This window comes from Podarcis tiliguerta (genome assembly GCF_965153285.1).
Source record: "Podarcis tiliguerta genome assembly, chromosome: 5".
Lineage (NCBI taxonomy): Eukaryota > Metazoa > Chordata > Lepidosauria > Squamata > Lacertidae > Podarcis > Podarcis tiliguerta.
Window position 1 is genome coordinate 65,035,733 of NC_139538.1, and position 12,187 is coordinate 65,047,919.

Sequence of the window (12,187 nt, forward strand, 5' to 3'; positions counted from 1 at the left end):
GAGGGAAACAAAAGGTATGTGAAAACACAATTGATATGCAAAGCACTAAAATCATATCATATTAAGTAAATCTCAGGCTTCAAACCCCATAGATTAATAGCTGCAATTATTGCTGGTTTATATTTAATTTACTTATTCACCACAAAAATGCATGGTGTAACATTTGGCCTTAGAATGATAGTAAAAAAGGAACAGCTGCTCTAATGTGAAATTTCTAAAGAAATGGAATTATAACAAAGGTTGTCAAGGAAAGATAGATACAGTTCTAAAGCAACTCGTTCTGTTGATGACTGACTTTTTATAGCAAATCTCTATCTCAATATCAGGGTGGGGCACCCTGGCCACTAGGCCTCCCTACTTGGCCTGCAAGTCTGTATCTGGGTAAGTCACACGCATGGGTCCTACTCTTGCCATCACACAGGATACCAGGCATGAGGCAGTCAACAACAGGATTTCAAAGGAGCTATCAGGAGCTTAAGGTGACATCCCAATTGTTTCTTTGCTGAAGCAAGGTGCTGATGGGTGCTGGAAGTATGCTTTGCTCCAAGACTGGCAAACAGTTTCCATTTGAAACTAATGTTAAAATCTGTGCTTTGAACCTCTGGATTGCAGAGCTGTTTGCAAAAGGGCTTTCAAACAGCCCCAGCGCTGTGCTTCCAATCCTGACAATCTGATTTGGCCTGCCAGGGGTGGGGAGATTAAGATCTGGACTTCTGGCCAGAAAATGTTCCCCTCTCTCCCTCCTGATCAAGATATTATATTCCCCCACAAGAGAGTTACAATTCTCAGAGTTCTCTAGGAAGAGGGATTGATTGTTAAACCACTCTGGAAACTGTACCTCTCTGAGGGGTATGGGGTCTCTAATACCTTTATGATATCCAAGGAACAATCATATTGCTTGTGATGAAGAAGACAACTGCCTGCAGAGTTTCTTACAAATTCACCCCCCCCAATAATTAATTTCAGATTCAGATTACAAAGGCAAAATATATTTCACAACTATTAATATTGCTTGTGAAATTATTTTAAGAATTTTGAACAAGGTAGTTTCTGTAGCCTTCCCAGGGGTGCCAACTTGAATAAAATATTGTGGGAGCCCAGGTAAGCCCCATCCCACATAATTGATCACATGACACAGTGCGCACACACTATTTGAATGGGAATGTCCACCAACTTTGGGGGAGCCCAACCCCACAGCTCCCAGGAGTTGGCTCCTATGAGCCTTCCCAATTTTATTTTTATTTTGTACAAAGAACATTTTCCTAAGGCATTGTTTTCACTTCTTCCCTTTGATGTCTGTATCAAAAAATAAACTGAATAATCAGTATTAGACCTGTGGTCAAATTTGCGCCACTAAAAGACACAGCAAGGACATAACAGATCTACTTTCATTTTATACTCAAACATAACAACCCCCCTGTTTTATTTTTGTTCCATTTTAATTTAATTGCACTTGTTGATGATTTTTGTTTCTTTGCTTAGTTCAAATAATATTTAGCAGGAGAGATTAAATAATGCTATACAAAGAGCTGTATTTCTGGTTCGTTATTATATTTATATGTGACAAATAGGAGCCTACAATTATTGCACAAACATTAAGGCTATATAACAATTTTTAGGATTAAAAACTTCAGGGATTAATTTCTACCTAGATTATTGCTCATCAGACTGAAGTCATTTTTCATGAATTTGTGACAAAACAGACACACACACATCTGTGGCAAGTGAAGATCAATTTACAAGCATGCAGCTGTGGCACATTTGATATGATGCACATAAATTGCTACCCGAAAACTTAATAACTACAATAACTAAATCATCCAGGACTATTAAAGTGACACTAATTATAGTGAAAATTGTTTATACTGACTTGAAGTGTGCACAAGCCTAAAGAGCTTGTCTTTTTAACTTCGTATAAATTACACACTTTAAAACTTGAAATGCATTCCATACCAATAAGACCCAAACTTTTTACTCCAAGCTGAATGATAGAGGGGTAACTAAATACAAAAGAAAAATGCAAGAAATTGATTCGGAACATTTTATAGTGCTTTTCAATTAAAATTTATTCAGTGACTTACAGGGCACTTTTAAGTGTGTTTACTCAGAATTCAGGGCTGTTTCCAACATTGTAGCTTCGTTTGCAACACAGTTTTTTCTTCTTCCCCTTGAAAGCAGAATTGCATATGACTACCTGAAAAGCAGGGACACGGGTGGCGTTGTGGGTTAAACCACAGAGCCTAGGACTTGCTGATCAGAAGGTTAGCGGTTCGAATCCCCATGACAGGGTGAGCTCCCGTTGCTCGGTCCCTGCTCCTGCCAACCTAGCAGTTTGAAAGCAGTTTGAAAGTGCAAGTAGATAAATAGGTACCGCTCCGGCAGGAAGGTAAACAGTGTTTCTGTGTGCTGCTCTGGTTTGCCAGAAGCGGCTTAGTCATGCTGGCTGTACGCCGGCCCCCTCGGCCAATAAAGCGAGATGAGCGCTGCAACCCTAGAGTCGGCCACGACTGGACCTAATGGTCAGGGGTCCCTTTACCTTTACCTGAAAAGCATCATGAAGACAAATAATCATAGATGCTCAACAGAAAGGTGGTTGGAAGGAGCCTTGTGTCTTTGTGATTTCCCCTCTGGAATTTGGGGTTGCAAGTTGGAACTGTGGAGCTGATGGTGGAATCTGGTCTGGTGACTTGGGGCTTTTCAGGAAGGCAGTAAGAAGTGTCCAGGCTGACTAATTCATGGATGGCACAAACCTGACCTTTTGTCTTTTACCAATGGCAATACTCTCTACTGCCGTGTCCTGTTTGAGCTTTGGCTTGTCTGCATAGGAATTCTATTGCTTCCTGGATACTTGTGCCACATGCTCAGCTGCTTTTGTTCCAAGCTGCTACAATTTCTTCCAGAATACTTTTTTGTCTCCAAGCATTCTTTTGCCCCTGCTTTTTTTTTTTTTTTTTTTTTGCCAGTTGCCACTCTATATACTGGACATTTTTCTTAAACCCAATCCATCCTTTGCCCCTAAAATTCCCAGCAAGTGTCATGAATCACACAATGCACCCTCATTCCTTTTCTCAGGTAAGGCAGCTACAGCCTCCATTTGTCTTTCATACTGCCCTTCATTATTAATGGTTTTACTTCTTCAATGTGTCACCTCGCTCTGTATTGTTCCTTCCCAGTCCCCTTTAATTCTGGCTTTCTTGATCTCAGTTTGGCTTTTATATATATATACTTTCGTGAGCCTCCAAAGTACAAATCTACTAGAAAACACACAATGTAAAAATGATACCTTCTTACTCAGCAGATCTCCCTTGTGCATTCATCATAATACTGCCTACTGCAAGAATGAAGAAGTTCTTGCAACTTTTTAACTTGAAGTAAAATAGCCATGCAACAAGGGACAGGCATTTTAGAAACAGGCATTTAACTCAGTATGTTAAATTCCTACAGATCTGAATATCCAGTGCTACACCGAGTCTCATTTCCCAGGCTAACAATACTGCAAAAGTGGCTCCTGTGCCTCCGCTACCCTGATAAAATACTAGTGATGACTGCCGTATCTGTGAATACTTTTACTTGCTATGTTTCTATCTTTGAATGCAGAGATGTTTTACCTGTTGTGAAGTACGATTTAAAAAATATTAATTATGGAAGGCAAATCTTAATCAGTATAAATAATTACTTCAAAATTTGTGATCTAACTTTCATCAACTAAATAAAATTCATCTGCAGAAATTCAACAGAAGGCACTTCCAAACTAACTGTATTTTATCATTTATTTTCCCTAAATGAATAAATAGCCCAACTGAGGGTTAACAGCTCTATTCAGAATGCACTATATGCAAGCTTTGGAAGAGTTAAAACTCCCCACAAATTTGCGGCAATGCCTATATTTCCTAATTGGTTGTATTCGGTTTTTTGCTTAGATTTATCATTGTCAATGACCTGCTGTTTTACTGCTGAGAAACTCATAGTAATGGCAATAAGAAGGAAACATCCATACGTCAGCAAAGTTTTGGAGCATCCCTCTTGCGCATTAAAAGATCAAGTACCTTTCCCCTTACATCTTATTTTAAAGCATGCACATTTAATGATCTTTGCTGTTAAATTTACAATGGCATGACTTGCTTTTACATTCAAATGCAAGCATCTTCAAAACTAACTATAAGTATGCAATGAATTTCTTTGATACTGGTATTAATGCAATTTTTAAACTTCAGGGTCAAAGTGACATTAGTTGAAAGGCTTGACTTGATTTTAAGCATATTGCTTTCTCCAATTTAATGAGGACAATTATGAAATTCAGAATCCTAAATTACAATGTAGAACTTTAAAGAAATTTTAAGCCAGAAATGTCCTTTTTCTTTTCCGAGAACACTATTTTTGTAGTCTAGTTACATAAAACTTAACTTATGTCTAGACCCATAAACATGGCAGGGTATTTTATAGTTACTTTTTGCTTTCTTTTCATTTGCTGCCTTGTAATGTTATGCAATAGTGAAGGAGAAATAAACTGCAGGGTTGTTATTCATTTCATGATTTTATGTAACCTGCAGGTTTAGTTGATCTGTACTTTCTTGCTGCCTATCTAGAGAGACAATTCTTTGGAAAAGGTACAGATACAACTTTCATTTACAGTAACGTTCATTCTAAAAGACTTACTGTTTGGAAGGGGGGAAAGTCAATCAACTCGGAAAATGCACTTCACGGATCAAGTAAATTGATCTTCTTTTCCCTACATAATGGAAGTGTATGATGATTTTTGTATAAACATGGAATATTCATACAGTTAAGGTTGTTTTGTGATTGCTGTTTCAATGGTTGATTCAAAATCTCTCTCTCTCTTTTTACTGTAATGGCTTCTGGGATGGAATAAAGTCAACCTATATTTTGGATTATTTACTTGCAATTTTAAGAATGGCTATTCAAAAGTGAGTTTCACTGAGCTCAGAAGGGTTTATTCCTTTGGTAAACAAATTTAGGATTAGAGTGCTAAATTCTGTAAAAGTCTATAGGGCAAAATGTGGAAGGTCAGATGTAAGAGTTCAAAAATTAGACAGAGCGTAAGAGGCTCACCTAATCCAGCATTTTGTATTCATAATGGCCAACTAAATGCCTATGGGTATCCCACAAGTAGGACCTGTGTGTAACTGTGCTCTCCTCACTTGTGGTACTCAGCAACTGGTATTAAATGGTATAAAGCAGTAGATGATACAGTGGCCAACATCAGAGGCATGGCATGGTCATAATCATTGTCATTATTTTAGGGTTAAAAAGAAAGTTGGGTGACAGTTAGATACAGAAAGAAGCAGTCATAAATCTAAAATAAAACAAAGAAAGAAACAAAACCCACTATAGTAAGATGCCCACCTTTGTGACGTATGAGATGATAGCTGGGCTTTTACTAATGAATAGTGCAATTCTATGCATGTCTACTCAGATGTAAGTTCCACTGAACTGAATCATGTATAGGGCTGCAAGCGAATTCAGCCAAAGTTGGCTCAGCCATCTTTTGTTAATGGAACACATTTCTGTGGATAAGAAATGCCTTCATTCTTTTTACACTGGTGAGCAAGAGGACGGAACTGATGGGTTTCTTTATGGCAACTAATTATAACTATAGACTGGCTGTAAATAGAAATTACAACAGTAGTTTAATTCTCTGTGATACGAGCACTTTTATTCTTCTGACTATAGTCAATCCAGTGATTGTACATTTCTATAGCACATTTATGGATAATCAAGTACTCCTAATATCCTCTGCCCACTTCTTAAGCTATAATGATTCCTGCTTAGCCTTTCTGATTTCAGGGTTTGCTTTCCTGGATGTAGATTTCCTCCCAATAGGCCTCCTGTCTCCTGCTGCTACTGTCAGAGACGGTGAGAAAATATAAATGATGAGAGCTTACTTCTTCCCCTCCTCTAAATCTTAACCTAACCATAATACCTCTGAGTTAACATTATGAAGAACTACCTTGAGGGAAAATAATGGGCCTCTTTAATAAACTGCTGTCATTCTCCATTAGATTTCTAGCTCCCTAAATCAGGTCCAAATAAGAGAATTCTTGGTAGGCCAGGCATCCATGGACACTTTTCAACAAACCTGTCAGCAATTTAGATTCTTCCCCATGTTGACTGCACAAAATGCAAGATGAGGAAGATAGAAAAGGACACACATAAGTGTATTCTAGTCACATGTAATCTCTTCATAAACATACTTGCTTATATGGTACTTTTTGCATTATCTTTCCCCCTACTCCCTTCAAATGCAACACCCTGGTATACAAGTTTTTAAAATGTATACAAACATCAAGTAGTGAATCTGATTTTAGGGCAATTTTATGCTTTTGTATGTATAGAAAAATAGTCAAAAAATATTTTTAGATAACAGCCTTAGTAGAAAGGACCTCTGCCCAATTCGGACCCACCCCCTTCCCCAATATCTCCCGTAATATTCTCAACTCTCTGGAGAGGTTTTTCAAGGGTAAAGATGGCTGTAGAGGGAGAAGGAGGGGAGTCAGGGATAAGAAAATCCCTTTCCATGAAATTAACTGCATTCATGGTTCTTGGGATCCATGCCATCTTCTCTGAAGCAACTCTTACTGATTTTGATGGTGTTAACATGCAAGTATGGATGCTTGGATTAAAGCCTTATTTTAATTTTATGATTCAGTATTGCTATGTGAAAAGTGCTTTTCCTTCAGGGATCAAAAGATGGTGGAAAGAAAAGCTCCAAGACTGGGGACAGCTGTTCAAACTCTTTGCCATGCCTCTGGTGCCTATCTCACCGCCACCACCAAAGACACCAGGGCAAGTGCTTCTATGTGGAACTATAAGAAAGGACAAGTCAATGTAACAGTAGTGTCAGCTGCTGCTGCATTGGAGCTGCAATTTCCCATGGGCTAGCCCATGCCCACCAGTTAGAATCTCATGCCAGTACCAAAATCCTAGCACCTCCTCTCTGCACATGTGAATGGACTATCAGGACTGACACATAAGCATGCCTTTAAAAAGTATTATTGTGGTATTAATTATACTATACTATAATAATACTATAATAATGTATAATTATAGTAAGTATAAATGAATATTTATACTTTAGGAATTAAAAATAATTGTATATTGAATCAGTTCTGAAATTTCTTTTCACAAGCAAACCTTCACACCCATAAATAACAAAATATCTGTATACATACCAAATGGCATCTTCGCATCCTGATAGACTCAAAGCTAAGTGTTAGAATAGGCAGGTGGATTTGCTTTACATAGTTGCACCTTTTGAGGACATCTAAATGAACATATAATATTTAGACATCCAAAATACAGGACTCTTGACCTCAGCCATGTGCTTGTTTAATTCTCACCTTCACTTTCATCACGGAAGCAAACATTCTAGCATCTTCAGACACGCCTCCTATGTATTGCTTTCTTGTGAAGACAGGAGCATGGTCATTTTCATCCTGTACTTCAATGAACACCTTGGCAGTATTACCTAAAATAAAACACAAGGAATTAGAAGAATTTGGCTACACACTGAGTGCTTTTAAGTAATCAGCATTTCTGAAAAGAGACACATAATGGAAGGAAATTAATTTGTAGCATTAATGCCCTGATCTTAAAGGCCTGCAGAGGTACACTGTGCACATTGCATAGAGTGGCTTGCTGCCAACGTTGCTAAAATAGTATTCTGTGTGAGACTTGCTGGCCTATGCAACTCCATTATATAATGTTTCCTCAACTGCATGGAACGGCACCCACAACGGCATTTAGGTGAAATGTTCCTTTGTCCTTTTCTTTAGCTCCAGAATGACTTTGGGTGGTATCACTGCCCCTCATATGAGCATGGTCATGGTAGTTATTGCCTGCTGCAACTGCACAGATCCACACTTCAAGGGCCACAATATTTTACTGATGTGGCACATGATTATTATTTATTAAATGTATATTCCACCTTTCCTCCAAAATGAGCCAGCAGTCGTGACAGGGCACTGATATTGCAGTGACTGCAGTTCATTCTGAAAACAGACTAGAATTTCACATGGTTGGGTTGTTAATCACACAGAGACCATTTCACAACAAGGAGTGAGGGCAGGGTAGCAAAGTGGTAAAGGTGAAGCCATTATTGAGTGGAAGAAGAAACAAGGTGGTAGGATTTGTGGGGTTTGTGTTTAGTGAGACAAAGCAAAGAGATTGATGTGGGACTAGTCACAGCATGTATTTATGACTCTCTGTCATATGAAAGTCTTGGTAGGTATCTCTTAGGAATGGGAAATTTTGCCTCATAATATAGCAAGGTAGCAGGTTGAATGATATGGCTACGAACTCTATCATCATCAATGCATAGACTGAGGCATCTAATCAAATGAAATCTAGCCTTGTATTTGTAACTACAATTTGGTTCCCAGCTTGAACTGAATATGAGTAATCGTACTAATAAAATGGATACCAAACTCACTGCAGCCAAATAATAGATCTTAGATTTGAAAGAACTTTCTTTCTGGTAACCTTGGGCCACAAGAGCACAAAGCCTGAACATCAATATGAAAAGTACATAGTAATCTAACTCCCCCCCCCCCCAAAAAAAAACCCCACATCACTTTCAGACTCCATAATCAAAGAAGTTGACACATTGTCGAAAACGGTGAAAAGTCAGTTTGCTGAAAGAAATCCCATTTGCCAGTGAGAAATGATTTCCTTTCAGAGTTGATTCTTTTCCATGACGGCAAGTTATGGCTGTTTTATACTGCTATATATGGGGCATGTTTTCTTCATATCCGTCACCCTGATTATTTTGGTCTCTTTTCTTTTTGAGTACCGTATTGAAAAGAGTTCCATAGCTGTATCTGGAACAGAAACCACTTCCTATATTGGCCAAGGTGTCAACAATATGACATCTTTTGAAGTCCAACCATTGGAAAAAAATATAACTTCATAAGAAAATGGAATCTCATGCTTTATATGCATGAGAAGATAAACAAGGAACTGGTGATACCTCAGCAGAATATCCAGTTATTCAATTTCTTTGTTGATGTCTACAGGTCTTGTTTTAAATCACCACAAGGTGATGCTTCTATAATTTTCTGTTGCAGACAGTTGCACCTTTCCCTCCCTGCAATTTATTTCTTTGTGACTGTTTCCCTACCTATTGACACCAACGTAATGGAAAATACCTTTGGTAGCTCTAGGCTGGAATAGTTTGGGGGTCTGTTTTGTAGGCATACTGCAGGAATGAATGGACTTTGGATTCAGAGCATCCAAGGCTGCTTCTGACACATGCTATTTCAGCTCCTACTGCCAGTCATAAATCTACACCTATGAATCTTTCTATGGGCATACTGGGGATCTCTTGGCTCCATCAGAACTCCCATCTCCCAGCCTTCAGCAGTGGCTAAAATTGCTCTGCTAGGTTAGAACTACGGCAGTGAATTGTTCTCAGCAGTTCCTTTACTTCAGTTATGCAGTGAAAGAGTATTTTGCACAATTATAATCTATATAAATGTTCCAGATTTGCAGAGCTTGTAAATTGCTAGTTATTGGCAGACTACTCCAGGAGTAAAGATTAATTTAAGTTCCATGCTTGCTGGACAGCAGAAATTTGCATAATATATTTAAAATGTAAATTAAAGATTTCTTCAATAATGCTTGCTGTTCTTGATTTGACAGTAAACAGGAAGGGGGAGGGGGGAGATTGTGGCACACCAGCAGAGCACACCTCTGCACTTTCACAAGAACCAATGTGGCGTAATGGAACCTACTGGGTAACCTTGAGCCTGTTACTCAGTCTAACCTACCTCACAAGGTTCTTGTGAATATAAATTGAAGATGGTGCCTTGAGTTCCTTTGAAGAAAAATGGGATAAATGTATTTTTTAAAAAACCCTATTTGCAGTTGTGCTCCCCACTGATATTTGCATAATCACCAAGATGCTTCCAATTTTTAAACAAGGTATAAAGGTCAATTTTTATTTTAACTATAACAACAACAAACCATATATATATTGTTTTAGAGGTTTCCTAATGACTTGCCACATACTACCTCAGTAATCCTTATAACTATCGATCAAGGGAGAGCAGTATTACCACAACTCTGTTGTTTGTGTTCTAGAGGCTTATTAGAAGGAATAGGAGGGGGAAAGGGCAGTAGGAAAAGAGTTTCTTAAAAGAAAATAAAGTGTGATATTTCTGTTAGTAGAACCCACATTACAAAATAAATGTTTAGACCATCTCCACCTTCCCTGCCTGGTGCACTATGTATTGCTAGAATCAGTGCCTTTTTTGGTAAAAGGTGGCTGGACTCATTTTTTGATAAACGTACTGTGGGCTGCTAGCACATAATGGCTCCCACAGGCAGGGGAAAACAGGAGTGATGGTACTTTGGAACAGTAAGTACCATCACAAAAGAGGCTCTGCTAGAATCACAGAATTGTAGAATTGAAATGAAGGGACCATAAATACCATTTATTCCAACCCCTGCAATGCAAGATTCTTTCACTCATTGTGGGGCTTGAACCCACGATCCTGAGATTAAGAGTCTCATGCTCTACCGACTGAGAAGCAGAACTTCTCCTTAGCCAAAAGACTGAGAAGCCCTTTCAAGACTTAGCCAGACATGACCCAAGTCAAATACAAATGGCCGATCAGGTCATGTTGCTGAACATTTATGTCATGTTCTGCAACAGGAAATAATAAGTGAACTGCATTATAACTTCTATTTATGTTTTCTGTTAAAAGAGAATTAAATCCACTTTCAACTTCTTCTTTTTAAGCTAAGCTAGCTAAAATGTTACTGTGAAAGGCAACTGGCAGACCTTGGTTTGGTAGCTTTCAGTACTTCCAGGTCATCGAAAGAAAGCTGAAACTGGAGCATACAAGAGGTGTTTTCAACACTACTAGTCTACTTAGCTCAATATATTTATTCAAATGTCAAGTAATCCCTTCCTCTGCATAATTAAAATTATTCTGTTATTTCTGTGTCTTCTAATTTCTGACATTAAACTATTAAAGCCTTTAGTCCATATAGTTATTTATCTACATAAATCAATCTACCTTCCAGCTTTAACTTCGATGACATTTAATTTCATTAACACCTTCATTTCAGCTCATCAGTTCATTTTTATACATGGCATATATTTCATTGGTTTGGCAGCTTGAGAGCACAACATCTGTGAGTCACTCATTATTTAACTCTTTCCTGCTAGGAAGCTCCCAAGCAACCAGCAGCTAACTATAATGGAAGAATTAATATGTCAAAATATAGTCATTGGTTTGTCTTCCAGTCTGGGCTAACAGATGTTATAATCCCAGATCTCATTCTTCACACAAGCAGATATATGCAAGAGGAATGTATTTGTTTTGATTGTGGAGGCAACTGCAAAAACACCATGTGTGACATAAACACATCTAATCTATCTATCAAGTCTAATTTACAACAGACTTTTGTGTCACTCTCAACTATGAAATGGAATCCAGCATGAGGTTAGGGAGGCAAAGGGTACAGTGTATGCCCGTAGGAGCATGTGTTATTCTAAAGTTATTGAGATATATGGAGGAAAGTAGGCTAGCATAATCCTGCCCCACTTCCCCAGGATTCCCCCCCCCCCCCAGCATGGAAGCTTTAGCCCCCTCCATGAGTTATCCCTCAAGCAATCATTGTGTGGAAGCAGAATGCGAGACTCACTTTGGGGGTTCTACATCTTGGTGGGAGTCTACCTGTGAATAGGAGTCTCTCCCCGACAGATGCATCTCTCAGCACATGAATGGCAGAGAGGTGAAGCTGATAGACAACAGCTTGGGATCAGTGTGGGATCAGTGTGTGAGGCCCATATTTATACCCTCACATGCAATCATTAATCATGTGAGGGGGACGACCTGAATGGGTGTTTAAGTTTTAAATATTGGGCTTTATTTTCAATATAGAAACTATGCAACCCCTACAAATGAAGAAACTGCAAACTCTCCCTTATTGCCCTCTACAAACCCGCATTATTTTACTGGCTACTCTAGAAATTTTGGCTTAAAACCAAGAGTGCTATTTTGCTAGTGGAAAATGTCTTCCTCTTCAGCAAGGGCTGTTTCTGATGAAGTGGAAACATGCTGTGTGAGTAAAGTGAGGCCAAACCTAGATTTCTTCCACTCACAAAACTCTTTTCATGAGGTGTTTTTTAATGGTCCACTGAAGTTTATTTGCTATCACA

General features: G+C 38.5%; 1 protein-coding gene across 24 annotated transcripts in view; it reads right to left on the bottom strand.

Moving 5' to 3' along the window:
- The window catches only part of PCDH15 (protocadherin related 15), a 609,044-nt gene that overhangs the window by 60,131 nt on the left and 536,726 nt on the right, over positions 1-12,187 (bottom strand). For all 24 annotated transcript variants that reach the window (XM_083441352.1, XM_083441358.1, XM_083441371.1 and 21 more), the window contains one exon: positions 7,359-7,486. In XM_083441352.1, coding sequence (XP_083297478.1) covers positions 7,359-7,486 — 128 coding nt within the window. The remainder of the gene's footprint in view (positions 1-7,358; positions 7,487-12,187) is intronic.